Source organism: Lynx rufus, unplaced genomic scaffold (assembly GCF_022079265.1).
Source record: "Lynx rufus isolate CCGP_SWC_20201006 ecotype Redwood Valley unplaced genomic scaffold, mLynRuf1.p SCAF_7, whole genome shotgun sequence".
NCBI classification, from domain to species: Eukaryota; Metazoa; Chordata; class Mammalia; order Carnivora; family Felidae; genus Lynx; species Lynx rufus.
Genome location: NW_025814889.1, coordinates 16,645,280 through 16,661,771, shown reverse-complemented (window position 1 = coordinate 16,661,771; position 16,492 = coordinate 16,645,280). Strand labels below are relative to the sequence as shown.

Sequence of the window (16,492 nt, the reverse complement as noted above, 5' to 3'; positions counted from 1 at the left end):
AAGCCATTTGGGATGAGTGCCCTTATTAGAGTCCTTTTTTAGAGTCTGAAGTGTGGCTTACTTTGAATTTCTTTGTGATTGTCAGCTATAACATGATGGAGGGAAGTCTAAGTTTCTTTTCCTTAAAGCAACCTGGCTGTTTCCTGGCTATAACTGGTTGGGGAAGATTGCCTATCCACAGAATGAGGTTTTCTCAACTACAAAATCTCAGGAGGGCTTGCTGGAGTTCTCCTTCTACAATGTTCCGGAGAATGAAAATTTTCTCCGGAGTATTTGCAGAAAAATCTCGTATCAATTCGTGCCTTTAACAGTCTCCTAAGACTTGATTCAATAAAAGTTGGTGTGTGGTTTCAACCTAATCTATCCTTCTGTCCATTATATGTTTTTTCTTTTGTTTTTTTGAATTCATTTTCTTAGTCATTTCTTTGACAGCAATATAAAGGAGGAGGCTAGAAGTATGTTTTATTTTCTGGGCAGAAGACATGAACAGAGATTTTTCTAAAGAAGACATCAAGATGGCCAAGAGACACAGGAAAAGATCCTCAACATCACTGTCATCAGGGAAATGCAAATCAAAACCACAGTGAGGTATCACCTCACACCTGTCAGAATGGCCAAAATCAAAAACGCAAGAAACAACAAGTGTTGGTGATGGGAAGAAAAAGGAACCTTCATGCACTGTTGGTGGGAATGCAAACTGGTACAGTCACTATGGAAAACAGTATGGAAGTTCCTCAAAAAACTAAAAATAGAATTACCATATGATCCAGTATCCCACTACTGGGTATTTATTCAAAGAACACCCCTGTGTTTATTGTAGCACTATAAACAATAGCCAAATTATGGAAGCAACTCATCCATTGATAGATGAATGAGTAAAGAAGAGGTGGAATATCACTGGATATCAATGGAATATCACTCAGCCACAAAAAATAATGAAATCTTGCCATTTGCAATAACATGGATGGATCCTAGAGGGTATATGCTGATAGAAATAAATCAGAGACAAATACCACAGGATTTTACTCATGTGTGGCATTTAAGAAACAAAACAAATGAACACAAAAAAGAGACAACCAAAAAAACAGACTCTTAAACAGAGAGAGCGAATGATGGTTACCCAGGGGGAGGTGGGTGAGGGGATGGGGGAAATAGGTGGTGGGGATTAAGTGCACTTGTTGTAATGAATACTGGGTGATGTACGGAACTGCTGAATCACCATATTGTACACCTGAAACTAATATAACACTGTATGCTAATTGTACTGGAATTTTAAAAAAATTCCAGGGGGTAAAAGCAATGGCCAGAATATTGTCTTGAAATAAAAGTCACAAGTTCTATAGGACAAAAATAAGAGAAGAGCATTCTATTTCAGCCCCATATTTGATTACAAACAGTAACATCCTCAACACAGATTACTGTGTTGACTCAACAATACCTTAAAATTGGGAGATTTGTTCCCACTGACACAAATTCTGCTTTGAATGTAGGTCTTTTTAAATTAGTAGCTCTGGGGCGCCTGGGTGGCGCAGTCGGTTAAGCGTCCGACTTCAGCCAGGTCACGATCTCGCGGTCCGTGAGTTCGAGCCCCGCGTCAGGCTCTGGGCTGATGGCTCAGAGCCTGGAGCCTGTTTCCGATTCTGTGTCTCCCTCTCTCTCTGCCCCTCCCCCGTTCATGCTCTGTCTCTCTCTGTCCCAAAAATAAATAAACGTTGAAAAAAAAATTTAAAAAAAAATAAATAAATAAATAAATTAGTAGCTCTGTTCACAAAACAACTTAATACAGTAGTTGTAATTTTCCTCTGCAAGCAAGAAAGTAAGGACCACAGTCCTCCATGTATCTGGGATCACCAAAGTGAAGGTACCAGAGAGGAGGTCTATCTGAAGGTTTTTATTATTTTTTTTAATTCAGCATTAGATATTTTACTTAAATATTTAAATACAGGTATTATAGGCTTCTAATTTCCCAATCTAATCTTCCCAAGGGAATTTATGAAGCAGTTTGCATTGGAAAACAAATGAAAATTTCCTCTTGAAAATTGAGCTGTTGGGGCGCCTGGGTGGCGCAGTCGGTTAAGCGTCCGACTTCAGCCAGGTCACGATCTCGCGGTCCGTGAGTTCGAGCCCCGCGTCGGGCTCTGGGCTGATGGCTCAGAGCCTGGAGCCTGTTTCCGATTCTGTGTCTCCCTCTCTCTCTGCCCCTCCCCCGTTCATGCTCTGTCTCTCTCTGTCCCAAAAATAAATAAATGTTGAAAAAAAAAATTTAAAAAAAAAAAAAAAAAAAAGAAAATTGAGCTGTAGAGCAAAGACCTCATTGTTGTCACACATGATTCAGAGAGACAAAGATGTTACCTGCTTCTAACTTGTCTCTAACAATTCACTTCTTCATTTATTCCTTAGGGGGATGATTCAGTTAGACAAATTCTTAATTATATAGCCCAGGAAAGAGAGCCATTAGCCATCTTTAGTATTTTCCTAAGAAATGGATTACTTTGGAAGATGTGGGTGTGCACAGGTGCATGGTTTGAGAGACTAGCTAGAAGGAAAAAAAAATACAAGGAGCAGAAAAAGGCCAACATTTCTGGTAGTCACATTTTAAAAATTGCAGAGCTCAGCATTTATCAAAATTGGGTTTATTAATCATTTTCTCGGTAGAAAACACCTAAGTGCAGAGTTTGACTGATGTATAAAGGAAGAAAATAAAAGTCTTTCAAAATTGTTGGCAAGAATGATTCATACTTCTTGTTTTGGGGAAGAAATAATTGTGAATGTTAAATTATATTAATTTTGCTGCCTGACATGGTTTTTAAATGCTTGTCATTTTTCTCCCCCCAGAGAAAGAGTACTTTAAATGTCAGTTGCATTCACTGATTTCAAGTGCAATATTTGTTGAAAGCAAGTATGTATATCAACGTTATTTTATATGTCTTTCAAATAAAATATCCCCTTTCTATGGGTGGATTTTGTTTAAAGGGCATGACACGTAGGTATTCTCAACCTTCAAAGAAACGATAGCTTAATAGTTTTCTTGGAGGGAGCAAGGACTCTTTTATCAGAACCAACTTGGTGATTATCGATTACTGACTGAAGTGCATTGGACATAACTAGATTTCTCTGAGAAAGCAAGACCCCATCAAAATCAGTAAATTGGAGGATAAAGAATAATGAAGAGGAAATAGGATCGATATCCTAAAAGTGTAGGTTCGTTTTGGTTTAATTTTGTAGTCATGTGATTAAGGAAAGATGAGAAGCCTCGCTAGAAAGGTGGCCGTTTTATCAGTCAACTTATGTTCTTTTCACCCTTTGTGAAAACTATTATGAAGCTGTTAAATCTACTGAGCTAAAATAAATGTAGAGAAGCCCATGGATGCTCATCGTCTGATGATCTATAATCCTGTTTATTGACTGGGTTTAATACGTAGATTTTACTTTTGTGTGTTTGGGTATATATTATATATATGTATGTGTGTGTGTGTGTGTGTGTGTGTGTATAGTTTAAAAAAAATTTTTTTAATGTTTATCTATTTTTTTGAGAGAGAGAGAAACAGAGTGTGAGCAGGGGAAGGGCAGAGAGAGGGGGAGACACAGAATCTGAAGCAGGCTCCAGGCTCTGAACTGTCAGCACAGAGCCCAATGCAGGGCCCAAACTCGTGATTTGTGAGACCATGATCTGAGTTGAAGTCGGATGCCTAGCCGACTGAGCCACCCAGGTGCCGCACATGTATGTATGTATGCATATGTGTGTGTGTGTGTGTATACACACACATACATACATATACACACATATATACATATGTATATCATATACATATGTATATATCATATACATATGTATGTATGTATGTGTATATATATACACATATATTCAAAGGTTATTTATTTATTTTGAGACAGACAGAGACAGTGTGAATGGGGGAGGGGCGGAGAGAGGGAGAGAGCGAATCCTAAGCAGGCTCTGTGCTCCCAACACAGGGGCCCAATATGGGGTTCAAACCCATGAAACCATGAGGTCGCGACCTGAATGGAAATCAAGTGTCCCACGCTTAATGGATTGAGCCACCCTGGCGCCCCTTGGTGTATTTTAAAAGCAGAGGATCTTGGGATAGCTGACTGGCTCAGTCGGTAGAGCACGCGACTCTTAATTTGGGGATGGTGAGTTTGAGGCCCACACTGGGCATGGAGCCTATTTAAAAAATTTTTCTTTTTTAAAGTAGAGGATCTTAAGTTCAAAGGAGTCTTTGCCCTACCTTTCACATCTGGAAATTTGAAAATGTTCCAGGCAAAATCTGGCAGCCATATTGCTTCAAGGAGACATTCACAGAAGTGGGTAGATACGCAAAGTGCTCTAAGTGACTGCTCTTCAGTCTTGGTGTTTCCTCCCCCATGGTTACGTAAGTGAAATCAAGACTGAAGGAACATGAGTAATAATCTTGAACAGGAGGAGAAATTTGAAAAGAGCATCCCCTCAGGGCGCCTGGGTGCCTCAGTCAGTCAAGCATCTGACTCTTGAATTCGGCTCCAGTCATGATCCCAGGGCCGTGGGATGGAGCCCCATCAGGCTCTGTGCTGAGTGTGTAGCCTGCTTAAGATACTCTCTCTCTCAAGAAAAATAAAGAGAAGGAAAAAAGAAAAGAAAAGAAAAAAAAAGAGCAGCTGCTCAAACAAACAAGCAAGAAGTGCAGAGGGGAGGGAAAGAGATCCAGAGAACTGTGTAGTTAGGGAGATTTGTAGCCGAGAGGGCTAGAGATAAGGTCTACACTCGACTGGTTGGTCTTGATGTGCACGGAGGGGGCACCTGAGTTTGGTTTCATTTTGTTTGGGCATGAACTGGTGAATTCAGGGCTCCCTTCTCTACTACCTACCTCTAGGAGCTACAGCTTGGAGGCTATGAACGTATGGGTTCCTGGGCAGTTGTCCAGTTCTGCCAGTTCCAGGGACATCTCTCGTTACATCTGTGGTGATAGCCCCTTGGGGTTTCCATGGGCTTGTTGTTATGGAAACAGTTTTGCAGGATCTAAAACTTTAGGGAAAAAAAATGCTTCAAGGTCTGAAACCGGTTTCATATCCAAAATAAACCTTTCCTTGCCATGGTGTCTTATGTTCTCTAAAATGAGTTAATTTATGATTTACATAATAAGTCCTATTTATTAAAAGCAAGTCTCTCTTATCCAAACGGCTAAAAAAAAAAAAAAAAGAATACTTCTGGGCTTGTCTTTTCCTTCTATTTGAGAAAATCTGTAAACTTTAGAGAAGGTGAATATGAGAAATCCTCTAGACCTTTTAGTTCTGAGAATTTTCTTAGAAGGAACTCTCAGTTCCCAAGCAGAACAAGAGAGTCCTACGTTGCTGCCTCTGTTCTCGAGAACATCTCAACCAAGGTTAGTGGCACGGGGATATATTAGTTTTCTCTGGCTGCTGTTAACAAATTACCACTAATCCGGTGATTTAAAATGATACAAGTTTATTATCTTACAGTTGTATGGGTCAGAAATCTGGCAAAGGTCTCATGGGGCTAAAATCAAGGTGTTGGTTCCTTCTGGAGGCTCCAGGGGAGAATCTGTTACCTTGTCTTTTCCAACTTCTAGAGGCAACTGGTATTCCTTGTTCCTTGGCTCCTGGCCCCCCTCCTCCAACTCCACACCCGGCAGCTCCAAATCTTTCTGACCCTCCTTCCGCCATCACCTCTCTCTCTGACTATAGCTGGGGAAGGTTTCCTACTTTTTTTTTTTTTAATTTTTTTTTTTTTCAACGTTTATTTATTTTTGGGACAGAGAGAGACAGAGCATGAACGGGGGAGGGGCAGAGAGAGAGGGAGACACAGAATTGGAAACAGGCTCCAGGCTCTGAGCCATCAGCCCAGAGCCTGACGCGGGGCTCGAACTCCCGGACCGCGAGATTGTGACCTGGCTGAAGTCGGACACTTAACCGACCGCGCCACCCAGGCGCCCCTTAAGGACTCTTGTGATTAAAATGTGACCACCCAGATCATCCAGGATAATCTCCCTGTCTCAAAGTCCTAAACCTTAATCACATCTGCAAAGTCTCTTTTGACATGTAAGATAACATATTCACAGGTACCCTAGAATAGGACAAGTATATCTTAGGGAAGAGGGCATTATATGTATAGAGGACAAATCTCATGAAATCTTTGTAGCAAACATGGAAGTACCAAAAAAAACCCCAAAAAACCAAAACAAAAAACAAAACAAACAACAACAACAACACAAATCAGTCGATCTGGTTATAAATACAATTTGGATAAAGTGAATAAATAAGATAAATGGACACTAACCTATTAATCCCAGGGATTGCTGACTACATCAGACATTTCTGTTATGTGACACTTCAAATACTCTGTCAAGACCCCACCACTTACTTTCTATAGCCAGGAGAAGACAAAAGGATGAAAGGAAATATCCTGTGCAAACAGTAAGCAGAAAAGCAGATGTGACTTTATTAACATCAGACAAAGGAGGCTGCAAGACAAAGTTTTATCAGAGGTAAAGAGAGGGAACTTTCAGCCTGATAAAAATATCAATTCCATCAGGAAGACAGGACAAACCTAAATACACCTGCATGTAATAACAGAGCTTCAAATGCATAAAGCCAAACTGACAAAACCAAGAAAGAAATAGGCAAACCCACATACCTAAGTCTATATTTTTAATGCCACTCCCTCATAATTAACACAAGTAGAGAAAAACAAATCAGTATGACTTTGAAAACACGAATGAAACCATCAACCAGCCTGACTTAACCGACATTCACAGAACTCTAATACCCAACAGCTGCCATACTTGTGTACTTTCCAAATGCATGTGAGGGCATTTACCAGGATAGACCACTGGGCCATGCAACAAACCTCAAAATATTTCAAAGAACTAAAATAATATAGAGTATATCTGACAATGAAGGATTAAGTTAAAATCAGTAACCAAAAGCTACTTTTACAAGTTACAGATACTGAGAAATCAGGCACCCTACTTCTATATAACATGTGCCAAATAAGAAAAAAGTTATGTGAGAAATTGAAAGACATTTCAAGGCGATCAGTATTGAAAACACCGCATATGAAAATATATGGGATCCAGCAAAGCAGTGCTTAGAGGAAAATGCATAGCTTTAAATGCTTAGATCTTCTAATCTAAGAGAAGAAAAGATTTAAAATCAACGATATATCATCCCATCTCACAAAGGAAGAAAATAAACAGAAAATTAATGCAAAGTGAATAGAAGGAAGGAAATCTTAGAGATAGCAGAGAGAAAATCAGGAGGCAATGGTAGACCATCACTGCTGGCTCTTCCATTGGTAGAATTTGTACTAGCGTTATGGCTACACAATGGAGGAACCCAGGCACACAGCCAGAAACTAGGAGTTTCCTGAAGCATCTCTTGATGCTTCCACGCCTGATGACGATGGTGAACAGGCAACCACAGGAAGCATGACCCAACTAGGATAAAGTAGACCCGTCAGTGAAGATCTGGGCTGCCCTACCAGGAAAGAAATCTGGATCAGCCCAAGCGCTGCCTGAAGGTGAGGAGAACCAAGGTTGGGTGCTAGAAGACAGAGAGGGTTGAATATCAAATAATTGCCACAAGACCAATGGGCGGGTGTCTGGGTGGTTCAGCCGGTTTAGCAACAAACTCTTGATTTTGGCTCAGGTCATGATCTCATGGTTCATGAGATTGAGCCCCACGTGGGGCTGTGTGCTGACAGCGCAGAGCCTGCCTGGGAGCCTCTCTCTCCCTCTCTCTCCCTGCCTCCCAAACCGCACCCCCTCCCCTGCCCCACTCACGTTCTGTCTCTCAAAATAAATACAAAAACATTTAAAAAAAAAAAAAGACCAATAGGGTTTGAAGCTTATTCCACTCTCTTGTGTTCTCTATGGAGTTTTTGGCTGGCCTCCAACCCTGAAGGGACTTCTCATATTCTCTCATCTCTGGTGCTCAGCCACTGCTGCAGAGACCATTTCCAAGCAGGTGTTAGCAAGTTTTGCAGAGAAGCTTCGCTTTAGTCCACACTGCATTTCTCTTTCTCCTGCCCTGGGCTTCTCTAGTGTTTTGGCCTGAGACCATCGCGGGAACTTCCCAGGTGCTCAAGCATGCATAGCCTGAAAGGGGTGTGTGTTGGGGGGGGGGTATATTTGTGGGTCTAGCTTTGAACAACGGGGACAGGAGTCCCCACAGAAGGTCCGCGGTGGTGGGTCCCCATAGTGGTGGTCACGTTAACAAAAACACATCAGTGTATTGACTTTTTGTCATTTTCTGCTTCACTCCACCTGCCCTTCATTCCTCTCCTGGGTTCACCTCCTAGGAGGTGAACTGCCATCACACACGCATGCGTCTTTAGTCTCTGCTTGGGGCAAACTCAGCCTAGCACACTGATCTTTCTAAAGGAGCATGAATTTCCTCTGGCCGCCCAGGCCCGCATTCATTCTTAAATTTCTTTAGAAACCATTCAATGCCACCAAGAGTTAGTGTGCTTGGATGAGGCAATCCCACTTTGGAGAATTTAGGCTGGCAGATTTCCCTAGTGAAGAATTTCTGCTTTGCTGACTTCATTGCTAATGGCCCCATTTTTGCCCCTAGTTCCTTTTCTTCTGGGATTTGAAAGAACACGCCCAATTTCTTTGAAACAAACAAGCAAGGCAAAAATGTAGCTAATCTTTCCACATTAGCCCAACTGAGAAGGTGCCTGGTAAATTTCCAGCGTTTAGTAAATAACCAGTGTATGGAAGGATTCCTGCCCCCTTCCCTCCCACCGCCCTTACCCTTTACTTACTGTCGTTTTTTTTCTTTCCTGTTTTACACAGTCTTGAAAACTTGTTTTCTTCCCTTTAAATGACAAAAGACTATTTTCTCTGGCACAGCCCCAGCTCACAGAAACAGTTAAAGTTGCTGCTATGTGAAAGAGTCCTATTTGTTTAGAAGTTACTCAAAAGGCCGTGAGAGCAGGCGACCTGGATTATAGCAAGTCGCCCCAGGAAACTCCAGAGTATTTTCTTTGCTGTCTTTTTGCCAGGATGCCGGTTTTCCCTTGGCCGATAGTAATTTGCAACAAGGTCAAGATTCATTCTAGTTGGAATCTCATAGGATATCTGCCACATTTCTTACAAGCAATCGCCTAACCTTGCAAGACCAGGAGGAGAAACCCTAAGGGGAAATGATGTACCCAGCTTAGGGTTCTACGGGACAAATGGTTCTTGATAATGTCCTCAGGTCCATTTTGGGAAATCAGACTCACGAACAAAGAGAAAGCATTAACTAGATAGATAGATTAACTAGATACGTATCCATCAGAGTTGAAGAGAGATACAGACTTGAAAAAAAAAAAGCAAACCGGAATAACTAAATAATACAGCAACTGCCCCCAACTCAGTCATAAAGGCAAAGGAAGTTAGAAGCAGAAAACTGACCGTCAGGAGATCCAAGAGTGAATTTCAGGACTGATATACAGGCATTTTACACAAAAAGTAGCTCACAACATTCAATGATGAGTGACAGTGTGCTTTTGAAGTCATCACTCAAGGCTAGCAACCCAGACTTCTCGAACTGGAAGGATCATGAGATTCTGTCATACTGACCACGGCTTGAGGATTGGGGTTCGGAAGAGGTGGGTTGAACTTGCCCCACAAGTCTGTCTTCATCATCAAGATTAGGAAATTCCCTGAGTATCGTAAATTACATGTAAGAACGTTTCTAAACACGGAAATAGCCTTTGGTGTTGACCTCATCTCTCTGAATCTCATAAGAATTAAGAAAAACAACCAAAAAGTCAAACGTATTTAGACTGGGGTTTAAAATGGCTGTGTTCACTTCAAGAGTCCCCTTATCGAATTCTTCAAGATCGTTCGTTTTACTTTTCTGCTCCAGAATACAGGCCATCACATAATTTTACTTCCATTTGGATTGGCTTTGTATTGGTTTTCACTCTTAAGTATTTCTTTTACTCATGTATGTCATTTTTATTTGCATTATTCATAATTCACATAAGAAAGGATAGGTTCATTTTTTTGTTTTGTTTTGTTTTGTTTTTAAGTAGGCTTCATACTCGTTGCAAAGCCCAACGCGGGGCCTGGACTCACAACCCTGAGATCAAGACCTGAGCTGAGATCAAGAGTTGGATGCTCAACTGATTGAGCCACCCAGGTGCCCCAAGAAGGGATAGTATTATCCACCTTAATACATTTAAGTCATAAAAAGTCCAGTAGAGGGTGACCTTAAAAAGTCTGGTTTATTTTACAGTTTCCAGAAGCAAAGCAGGGTGAAATTTCCAGCTGTAATTCCTTTATCAGATTTCTGAGGATGAAAAGTGATGAGTGAGTCACCGTTAGCATTAGCAAGGCCCTCTCGAAGAAAGGTATGTTGCAATGTTAGAGACTCAACACTATAACCTTTCTCATTTCACCAGTCTGAGAGCCCTTCAGCAATTAAAACTTAAATCATTATTTTTAAAAATTACCATTGGTTGGGCACCTGGGTGGTTCAGGTGGTTGAGCACCTACTCTTGATTTCAGTTCAGGTCATGATCTCAGGGTCATGGGATTGAGCCTCAAGTTGGACTTCAGGCTGGGCATGGAACCTGCTTAAGATTCTCTCCCTCTGTCTCCCCTCTCCCTCACTCATGTGCTCTCTCTCTCTCTCTCTCTAAAAAACAAAACAACCCAAACTATAGTTGGTTAATTAAACCAAACAGCTCATTAATGAATGACAAATTCGGACGAACTGTTTTCCAATGTATAAACAAAATAGCCGGCTGTTTCACAGAACTTTCCATTTATCAGCTAGAAGGACAGGCCTCATACAGAGATGCAAAGCTAGAGCAGGATGAACTGATGATCACTTTTTGGCAATTTTAAAGGTTTCGTTCATTCCACTTAAATTCACTAAAAGGATGTCAATATTTTCTGTATCTCAAATTATGTTTCCTCTGCCTACAATTTACTTTCTTGGATTACACAGACTATTTCCTTAGCCTTTTATATTTTTAAACATATCCTTCTTCCCCTCTCCCCATCTATCCTTCCATTTTATGGCTTTGTCTCTGTTTTACATTTTCAGAGTTTAGACAAACAAAATAGAAAAGCCACAATTCTTACCATTTCCACCAAGGATAAATATAAGAACATCCCCGCAGTAACTGTTAAGATCCAGTTCTGCACACATGGATCGGCTGATACGGAGAGACCAACGTATAGTCCTATGAAGGCAGTTAGCGCGCTTATAAAATTCATAAGGATGGCAATCTTAATGGGAAGTCCAGAGCTTAAGAGCACAGCAAAGTCTCCTGAAATTTAAGGGCACAAGAAAATATAATCCTTATTTAACTGAGGATGCCTCTGGTAGAGGAATGTGCTATTAGGTTGTTCCAAATTTCAGCAACTGGGACCGATTTTACAAGTAAAGTTGACTGACCGGTTTAACAAAGCCCTTGCCTATAGTTCTCTGGGATTCGTAGCCTTCTCATTACACTGTTAGGAAGTTACATTTCCAGAGCTGTCTTCCTTTTCTGTTCCTGAAGATCGCATAGACCAAGAGAACTGTGACATATTCTTCAGTTCCCAAAGCCCTGTGACATTTTCAACTTAGATAAATGCAGAATAAAGCACTTGCTGTTCCAGGGTTTTTAAACCTTTTTGCCTGGAAACTTGCCAGGCTAAATCACGTTGGGTCGGCTTTTCTTATTTGCTTATGTAAGAACTGCTACGGAGAGAAAACTACTTAATAGGAGATTTAAAAATCATTGCCAAAGTTGGTTAGGAAAACAAATTTTTCCTTTAGAAAATGTTTTACTGCCTTGATGACTATAGAAACATGACCTTATTCTCTCCACACCTTTCCTCCCAAAGAAGAATCACCTTTAAAAAAAAATTTTTTTTAATGTTTATTTATTGTTGAGAGACACAGAGCATGAGCAGGGGAGGGGCCGAGAGATGGAGAGACACAGAATCTGAAACGGGCTCCAGGCTCTGAGCTGTGAGCACAGAGCCCGACGCGGGGCTCGAACCCACAGACCGTGAGATCATGACCTGAGCCGAAGTCGGATGCTTAACTGACTGAGCCACCCAGGCGCCCCAGAAGAATCACCTTTTAATCTGCGAGCCTCTAGTTCTTAGTCTGAGAGATAGGGAAGAGGCTGAAAATTCAATGAATAGTCTGGGGACTCAGTTTCTTAGTTCCACGGCATAACTGGTCCTATGAACGGGTCTTCAACCGTCATTGCTGGCCTGCCCCAGACTGTCTGACTCCTCTGTGGTTTTATTATAATAGTGAGTGGGGCGCCTGGGGGGCTCAGTTGGTTAAGCATCTGACTTCAGCTCAGGTCATGATCTCCCGGTTCTTAGGCTCAAGCCCCCTGTTGCCTCTGTGCTGACAACTCAGAACCTCGAGCCTGCTTCAGATTCTGCGTCTCCCTCTCTCTCTGCCCCTCCCTCACTCGCACCCTGTCTCTCTCTCAAAAATAAACCACCACTAAAAAAATAGCAGTGAAAAGCAGGACCATGCTATATGGCACCCAGACCAGGGACATTTTAGTGGATTCAGGAAGGGCCTTGGATAAACTGCTCTAAGAAGGACCGGTGACAGAATTATGGGCAGTGGACCCTGAACACCAGAGGTCCCGGTGGCCCAAGGGGACAATGTAGACCCGGAAATGGGGGCAGCGAGACAGGCAAGAGCCCCCTCTCTAGGGCACATGTGTGCCGGGGTCAGCCTCTGCTCTTTCTGGGCCTGTTTCCGAAACCTCTATTCTGTCTTTCCTCGCTTCCTGGGAGGCAGAATTTGAATTACGGGGCTATTAAGATTATCCAGAAAAAGAGCCTCATGTGCCTCTGCCACCATACGCCTGTCATTTCAATTTTATGCTTGGCCTTAGACATTTTATATAAATCAAGTTGATGAAACCACGGTTTGGCCTTAATTTAAATGTTATTTTATCTCATTGGCCTGTTTGCTGACATAATGGGTAAAGTTCCCCTCGTAATGTTTTTCCCACATTTAATACGCAGATTTTAAAGCCTTTGCCAAGGCCTTTAACGGCGAGGTTTCTCTGAGTGACTTTCTCCCACATAGAACTCTCCAGAATCCAAAAAGAGTGACTTATGACCCTGGGAAACATCATAAAGAGTCTAGCTGAATTTTCTCCCAAGGTACAGCATTTTTTTTTTCGAGTTGTGCTATTCTTACCGTTTAAATAGATTGTGAACAGAAAGTATTCATCTTTCAATGGTGCGCTGGAAAAAGACACCTCGAGGCCACAGCTAGAAATAACACTACGGCGTTCTCAACAAGCAGGAAACAGGGCCCCTACTATGTGACTTACCCATTTCATGTGGAATTTCATGACACAAGATGGCGAGTGTTGTGGTGGCTCCCGACTCAGATGAAGATGAGAAGGCAGCTCCTATCACGAGGCCATCTGCAAAATTATGCAGGCTGTCCCCAACCAGTATCATGATTGCTAACAAGCTAATGGTTTTGCCTAAAGGACCAAACAAAGGTGTGAGAAAGCATTCACAGGGCACTAGATATTTCATGGAACCCTTCACACACGACCACCTTTCCCTTCCATCCTGTCGTTCTCAGTACGTGTGCTGTCGAAGCGAGCACAACCCTTGACATTCTTAGACTGCCTCAAATTAAGCGGGTCACTTTCTTTCCGCGTTCCAAATAAGTCAGGACTGGAGATGCCAATCTGGTAAGGGACACATTTGGCTGCGTGGCCATTGTTTTTCTAACAGATCTGACTAGTCATGAGATAAATTAGGCCCTGGCATTCACTATTCTCTCACCTTGTTCAGCTAACCCCAAAGAAAAAGAAAAATAAAAATGTTGCTATAACCTTCCCAAATCCCACCAATGACCTTTCCATGTGCGTCTTCTGCAAAGCACTTTAAAATAATTTAAGACCCTCCTTGCAGAATGTCATTAAAATGGAGGCTGTTTTCCAAAACTATCTCCTCTGGGTCAGACTGTTCCTGGCGCCTATCTGCTGGAGTGCACTTTGCCATTTTCTGCTCCTTGCTCCCCTTTCTGGTTGGCGCTCACGACCGTCCCAAGTTCTCTGGTTCACTTTCCAGCTCTGTGACCATGACAGAACCATTATCGACTCGGCTGGCCACCAAATTAGCTTTGGAACAATTAGCTAATGTTCTTGTCTTTCTGGAAAGTAACTTTCAGTACTCGACCAGCTGGACATTGAACAAAATAAAGAGAAGCTGCTTTCATGGGATTGTGTTACATAATACACATTATCTGATTAGTAGAGAGTCAATGAAATAATTAATGAAATATTTTGGATCATAATTGGGTTCAAGTTTCTAACGGACAGAATTCTTTTTTTCAAAAACCTAAAATTGCATATTAGTACAGCCCCGTCATGAAATGGAACAACTAATAAATTCAAAAACTACTGGGGGGATAATACCTACTCTGACGGTAAGCCATGTAGGCATACCTTTTGAGAAGAAGGGCCATTCAAATCAATTTCCATGGTCTAAAATTTCACTAATTACTCAGTGGCTCTCCACTGCATGCCTAGAGTAAGAAGTAGGTGTTGCTGCTGTTAGAACCAAACACGGTATTCTAACAATTTTACCCTCAGTAAACAGAAAGAGGTTATCTCCTGGTTTCTGTTATGTGGCCTTAGACTACGGGGGCACCGTAGTATACTATGGTTTTCTATTTTGGTTGGGGAATACAGCTTGACTCACTCATTCCACATCCCACACCGTAAGATAAGTAACTTCAGGCAAGTAATCGGCAGATGTAGTCCAGACTATTGGGCAGGAAACGGACTATGGACTGCTGTGCAAAGATGTCTCACGCATTTCACTTGCAAAAATCCTGCTTTGTCTATAACTATCACTGTTAGACTAACTTGTATCCTTCTTGTGGTTGACTAATTCATTCTATTCTCTGTTAAAAATGAGGAGATTTCAGGCAACTGTCATGAAAACAGAATAAATATCAAATTATTGAATTCAGGGAGTTCTTACTGGCATGGCCTAGAAGCTCTCAAAATTTAATAATCCTACCAGGTTGTGTTGCTGTTCCTGCCAATTTTCAGAAATAAAGCTCTTCTTTGTGAAAATAAAATAACTCAAAGCAATACATTTGGCAACATCACAGCACGCAAATAAATTGTGATTTCCAAGTGCTTATATGTAGCTTTGATATGAGTGGCATATACTCAAATGGAAATTTTTTTACTCAGTTTATACTCTGCTAAGAAACAGTGTGGCCTATTTTTGTTGTCTATTATTTTATTTTCTCTGATTATGGGTTTCTAAATGTCAGATCATGGACATGTAATAAACCACAAGGCAAACAGACGTATTTGCGTGCAAGCCCCAAGGAACACAATGGTACACATTGTTTAAGGCAACTTAAATATTATTCAGAGGGAGATAAGACAAGCCTTCACTGGTAATCTAATGTACTTATTACAGAATTATCAATAATATTTTATCTTGGCTTATGTAGCTGGCAGTCCTATTCATTTCTACATTTCTAACTTATCAGAGGTTTTCCATGGTGAGACGTGGGCCGGACCTTGTATCATGTTGCTTTTTGTGTATTTAAATCAGACTGTGGGTAGGATTTTCACATCCTGTCTTTTGAAACACAAGCTGAGTCCCACCAATGAGGTAATGTGAAACAAGTAATCAAATATTTGAAGCTAATTCAATATGTCCCTGGCAAAAGGGCAGTGGAGTAATCAAAGTTGGATTTGTTCACTGCTCATTCTGAAAGCCAAGCCTGATATCTGAAGTGGAAAGAAAGATATGAGGCCTCCAAAATACTCGAATCGGACCATCATTACTCCTTCATCTAGCATATGTCACCCCACTCCTAAGTTGCCTGGGCGTTTCCTTCTTTCCTCTTCCTTTCCTTCCAAAACAATAAATGAGGGGCACCTGGGTGGCTCAGTCGGTTAAGCACCCGACTTTGGCTTGGGTCACGATCTCACAGTTCGTGACTCGGAGCCCCCCCGTCGGGCTCCGTGCTGACAGTTCGGAGCCCGGAGCCTGCAGCCTGCTTCGGATTCTGTGTCTCCCTCTGTCTCTGCCTCTGCTTGTGCTCTCTCTCCCTCTCAAAAATAAACATAAGAAAATTTTAAAAAATAATAAATGAAGAAATGTCTATTGCATCCCTACTAGTTGCCTGGCATTCTAAAATCTCTCCTGGAACTAAAGATTTAGAAGGAAAAAGATTAGTAGCAATGTTCTGAAAGCAGAATTGGCCAGACCACGTGATTACGTATTTTGAATCAAAGAAATAAATTACCGAGGTTAATATATGTAACACGTTTAAAATGGTGATCGTCGCAATTGTGTTTGTTGTTTTAGTATTTATATCCCCAACCACATTGCAAACCAGGGATAAAGACCATTCTTATTTTATTCTCCAGTGTGTGCACAGTGCCTGAAACATGGTACATGTTCAAACATTTCTTCAATGAATGAAAGAGCGTGAGAAAAGACATCGAGGC

General features: G+C 41.5%; 1 protein-coding gene across 3 annotated transcripts in view; it reads right to left on the bottom strand.

Moving 5' to 3' along the window:
- The window catches only part of SLC39A12 (solute carrier family 39 member 12), an 84,679-nt gene that overhangs the window by 23,000 nt on the left and 45,187 nt on the right, over nucleotides 1-16,492 (bottom strand). For all 3 annotated transcript variants that reach the window (XM_047067414.1, XM_047067415.1, XM_047067416.1), the window contains 2 exons: nucleotides 13,322-13,480; nucleotides 11,100-11,287 (listed from right to left, as the gene is read on the bottom strand). In XM_047067414.1, coding sequence (XP_046923370.1) covers nucleotides 11,100-11,287; nucleotides 13,322-13,480 — 347 coding nt within the window. The remainder of the gene's footprint in view (nucleotides 1-11,099; nucleotides 11,288-13,321; nucleotides 13,481-16,492) is intronic.